At 41.5% G+C, this 4,710-nt stretch overlaps 1 protein-coding gene across 1 annotated transcript in view; it reads right to left on the reverse strand.

Moving 5' to 3' along the window:
• The window catches only part of LRIG2 (leucine-rich repeats and immunoglobulin-like domains 2), a 14,890-nt gene extending 13,707 nt beyond the window's left edge, over nucleotides 1-1,183 (reverse strand). Inside the window, exons 1-2 of the mRNA XM_010015483.1 lie at nucleotides 1,113-1,183; nucleotides 487-621 (exon numbers count right to left, since the gene is read on the reverse strand). Coding sequence (XP_010013785.1) covers nucleotides 487-621; nucleotides 1,113-1,183 — 206 coding nt within the window. The remainder of the gene's footprint in view (nucleotides 1-486; nucleotides 622-1,112) is intronic.
• Nucleotides 1,184-4,710: the final 3,527 nt, after the last annotated feature.

The following is a 4,710-nucleotide window of genomic DNA, read 5'->3' on the forward strand; positions in this document are numbered from 1 at the left end:
ATGGAGAATTTTATGAACACAACTGCACAAGCACTTCAGAGTGATCACTTGCTACTAGAACTCAAGTTCCTTGTGAAGTCACATCACAAGTCTGAATTCTGGTATACCAAACTACATCATTTTTCCCAAAGGAATCAGTGCTAGGAGCTAACTTTTACTGCATGCCCCTACTTTGGTTAGACATGGTTAAGACAATGTCAACAGTGATCTACTCAAACTAGACAGAAACCATTCCATGTCCCTGCTGGCTGAAGAACCTGCATTTTGACAACAGCAGTTACTGTTTTCCATGCTATTTGAGAAAATGCAATACAGATCGGTATGAAAAGTGTTTTCAAGCACATCTGTAGCTACATTAAGCACTGCTACCAGTTCAAAACCACACAAGGTTGCCTGCTTTAAGACAGTAATCTGGAGTACATGATGTCTTCAACATTATTGTTGCAGAGCCAGGAATCCGAAACATAACAGATCACTCTTACTTACAGGTACTTCAGTTGCATCCGTGGAAATGAAGAAGCTTTAATTTCTGAGATCAGATTAGAACTAAGATCTAGATTTTCCAGTGAAAGGTAAACTTGGAGTTGCTCGGCATTTATTTCTGGAATGGTATTGTGTACCCTGAAAAACACAAGTAACAAATATGATTACCAAAACACCTCATCCTTCAAGCTGAACAGCTGAAACAGCTTAGGATTTGTGTATCAACGTTATTAGCAAGCCTCTTAAGCAGGACATGTACCACACACTTCAAAGTGTCAATTCTTCAAGCGATACTGAAAATCCAAGAGCTATTTGCCACCTTGACATATGAATAGATTCAAATTCTGGAGCCTGTAGCTAGACTGTTCCTTGTGGGAACTGTCATTCCTAGACTGAATCCCTCCCCTCCAGAGCTGCCTGCCTTGGTTGACTGCATTTTATTGGTAATTTAGGGTGACTTGATTGTCTAACTGATTTGTATTTATTTAAAGAGTGCTTACATATTCCCTAAAGCACTTTAGATGAGTAGTATTGCAAGACAAAAGAACCTGTTTTCATACAACTTGATAGCAGAACTCTAATACAATTCCCCCTTTTGTTAAGAACGAGGCAGGAAAGCGATCACTTACAATGAGAGAAGAGTTATATTAGAAGTTGTTTCTCCAAAATAAGGAATTTCACTCAGCTCGTTGTAATTCATTTTCCTTTAATAAAGAAAAAAGAGGAAAAAATATTACTGGTACTTCAAAGAAAAGTAAATCCCTTCTGTGCCCAGCAGAAGGAGTTCATATCAGAGAATGCATTTAAAAATTCTGTTAAAAATACTTAGTAGTTGACCAAGGATTCCCTAGAAGCTTAAATAACAATCTGAACAATTTAATAGAAAAGCATGCTTTTTTAACCGTTTTCATGGACACTGTTACTTCTCTTTAACTTAGGTATAGTCAAAACAAACACGTCTCATTTCTTTTTTATACAATGGTCTTCTAATCTTTTACAAAGAAGTTTTCTGCTCACAAAGCATCAGTTTTATACACAAAATGTGCTGCCAACATAGAGCATCCATTTTTAATTAACTGGCACTGAATGTTTCTACAAGTCAGACCAGATATCAAGACATGCAGTGAAATGTGCTAATTAGAATTAGGTAGGCTACCTCAGAGTTTATCTTCATAAAAAACAACTTACACTTCTTGTAGTGTATGAACAGATAAATCAATGCTCCAGTTAGATGACAATAAATGATTATGACTTAAATCCCTAGAGAACAGAGAGAAAAGTTATTCCTGCTCCTGGAACAAAACCCACCAAACATGCTTTATGCAACCTCAATGTTTTAAACCATATTTATGATACACACAGTTCCTCCTTCACCAAAGGAGAGACAGATTCCTCCTAGCTTGTTCCAGTGGTCACTCACAATAAGAGTTTAGACAGTTCTGTTTCTCTGTTTGAATCAAATGACTTCTTGTTTAAAAAGAACTTGCAAGAAAGATCATACCTGACCAGAGCATTTTTCCTTTAAATCAGAGCTTTATAGACAATACTTTATGTACATTAATCACAAAAAAGAAAAACTTTCCAGGGACATGGAAACAATTTCTTACAAAATGCCTGTTATTGAACTGGTTTCTGTAGCATGATCCCCATTTTCTCAGCCTGCCCAGCTTTTCAAAGACACTGACTAGTCAAGGCAGGCTTATTTTAAAGGAACAACATACACACAATTACCAAACAAGCTGGAGGGGAGAGAAACATGAGGCTGGGAAGCTTACAGAAGCATGCTTTAGTGCCAGTTGGTTTTGCTTATAGGAAACAAATGCAGGAGTTGGATTGTTTCAGTGGGCAAGAGAGTAGTCAGATCTGGTTTTTAATGCCCATACTGGATGCTGATGCTATTCCCTTTCCTTTAAAGCAGTACTTTTGCCTTGCACTTAGTGCATAAAATGGTACAGTGTGGGGAGAAATGGATCCACTTCTGAAAGCTAACTCACTCTCTGGGCACAGACTATTTTGTGACATGAGCCAAAGCATGACCAAAAACCCCAGGTTTGTGATGGCAACCTGGTTCTAGCTGTACCAGTGAGGAGAGACAGACATCACCCTGAACTGTGACTGCATCAGCTTTTTGACACCTTTCTAGCACAAGTCGACACAGAGATGAACCCCTGGCACTGCCACCAAGCAACTGAGATCCTCCCCACAGTCAGAAAACTGTTGAGAGGTGCATTTATAACTGCACACTGCCTATTAAATCAAGAAGTCTGCCTCTGCCAGCTAGTTGCGCCTGCCTGTCAGCAAGGCATCATGCCTCTCACTCCATTTCCAACTCCGACATCAAGCATAGAACTCTAACAAGCTACTTTCAGCAAAAGCTGTTCATCTCCTGATAAGTTCCTCTGATAAAGTCCTGTATCACTGATTCCCTTTCATCTATCACATGATTCTCTTTCAAGTAACACAGTACTTATTTATTACAGCTAGTTTTAAGGCTATCAGGCAGGCTGCAGCTACACTGACACAGGAGACAAAATTATCCTTTAAGAACAAAACTACCATTCATCAGTTAAAAAGAATATTACAATGCAGTTGATCACAGTTAAAAATATTCCCATTGACAATCAGGCTTGGGCAGTCGCAGCTCCCATGTGCTTGTCTACTCTTGCAATAGCTTTGGGCCTGTGCTTGACTCCAAGTTCACTGAGGGTCGAGCCTGTGCAGACACAAAGATGCCCCAAACCCATGTCTAGGGGAAGAAAAGAAACTGTTCTGGTGCCCCTGCTGACAGAGGACTTAACCCTCGCTGAGTACCAGTAGAGGTGCTTACTGGTGGGTGTTAATGCTGTCACAAGAACCCTCCTCCACACAGGGAAGACTTGGTGCTAACCAGAAGACAACCCGAGCAGGACCTGGGTTTATTCACCCTGGCACTACTGATGCACTTTAGTTCTGTAAGACCAGACTCTACTGGGAGAGAAAAAGGACTTGAGAGACGAGTTGTTAACTTCAGGCTCAGCGATAAAGATACTGCTCTAGCAATGAATTATTAAAATCCTGAGTGTCGTGGCAAGTCCATGCTGTTAATGTATTCATTTAATTACATCAAGATGTAAATTATACAGATACAGCAGCAAACAGGTTTGTAAACAATTATTCAATTCTATAATTAAAAAAGAATTGAGAAGCTGGAGAAGAGGCCAACACTGCTCTGCCTTCAGTGTACCACTGAACACCAGGATATCAGGCCTGATCCCTCCATATGCGTAGTAATTAACAGTAACACAAAACCAACTGAGTATGAACTGCTCCTACGGCACTGCAGCCACCCTCCCGGGCTGCCTGGATCCCCCTGTCCAGTGCTGCTGGGGCTCTGTGACTCTGGGAATGCCAAAGGAGCCATAAGGCACACAGGGAGATGATCCCCAAAATCCAGAGGCAGCCTCTTGCTTGCATCTTTCAAACATGCAGGCACCCAACCAGTGCTGAGGAGACTTATCTTGGTAGCAGCGGGTTTAACCAGACCCAGAGTACTAAACCACACCACCTCTGAAGGACCTGAGCACAACCCATGGTGGAAGGATGAGACAATGGGCACAGAAGATAACAACACACTCCTCAAGGTGTCCAGATACTACACTGATGAGCAAAACCATGCCAAGGGTGCTGAGCCAGACCAACCTGCGTGTCAGGCACGGTTAGCGGGCACTGACAAAGATCTTGGGAGTCAGATTAACATGCAAAGAAAACAGCAACTTGATTTTTCAAGGCTTTCAGGAAGAATATCATAGAATAGACTATTTCAGTTGGAAGGGACCTACAATACACCCAGGCTGGTACAGGAAGCATTTCTGTTTGAATCTTCCTTTCTAAGAAAAGTCAGAGCTCCTTTAGGCATGTCTCCATAGCTAAAATATTTTCAGAGGATAGTTTATGGTGGACATTTGGCTTTTTAACCAAATGCAGAAGTAGCAGTCATCTTGAGCGATCTTTTAAGTACTTGTTGACTTGTTTATGAGTCCTCATTTATTTCTTGAATTGTACTGGAATTTTATTATCATAAGGATGCTGAGGCACTCGCACAGGGTGCCCAGAGAAGCTGTGGCTGCCCCATCCCTGGCAGTGTTCAAGGCCAGGTTGGACACAGGGGCTTGGAGCAACCTGCTCTAGTGGAAGGTGTCCCTGCCCATGGCAGGGGGTTGGAACTGGATGAGCTTTGAGGTCCTTTCC

Source organism: Nestor notabilis, unplaced genomic scaffold (genome assembly GCF_000696875.1).
Source record: "Nestor notabilis isolate BGI_N333 unplaced genomic scaffold, ASM69687v1 scaffold9025, whole genome shotgun sequence".
Taxonomy (NCBI): domain Eukaryota; kingdom Metazoa; phylum Chordata; class Aves; order Psittaciformes; family Psittacidae; genus Nestor; species Nestor notabilis.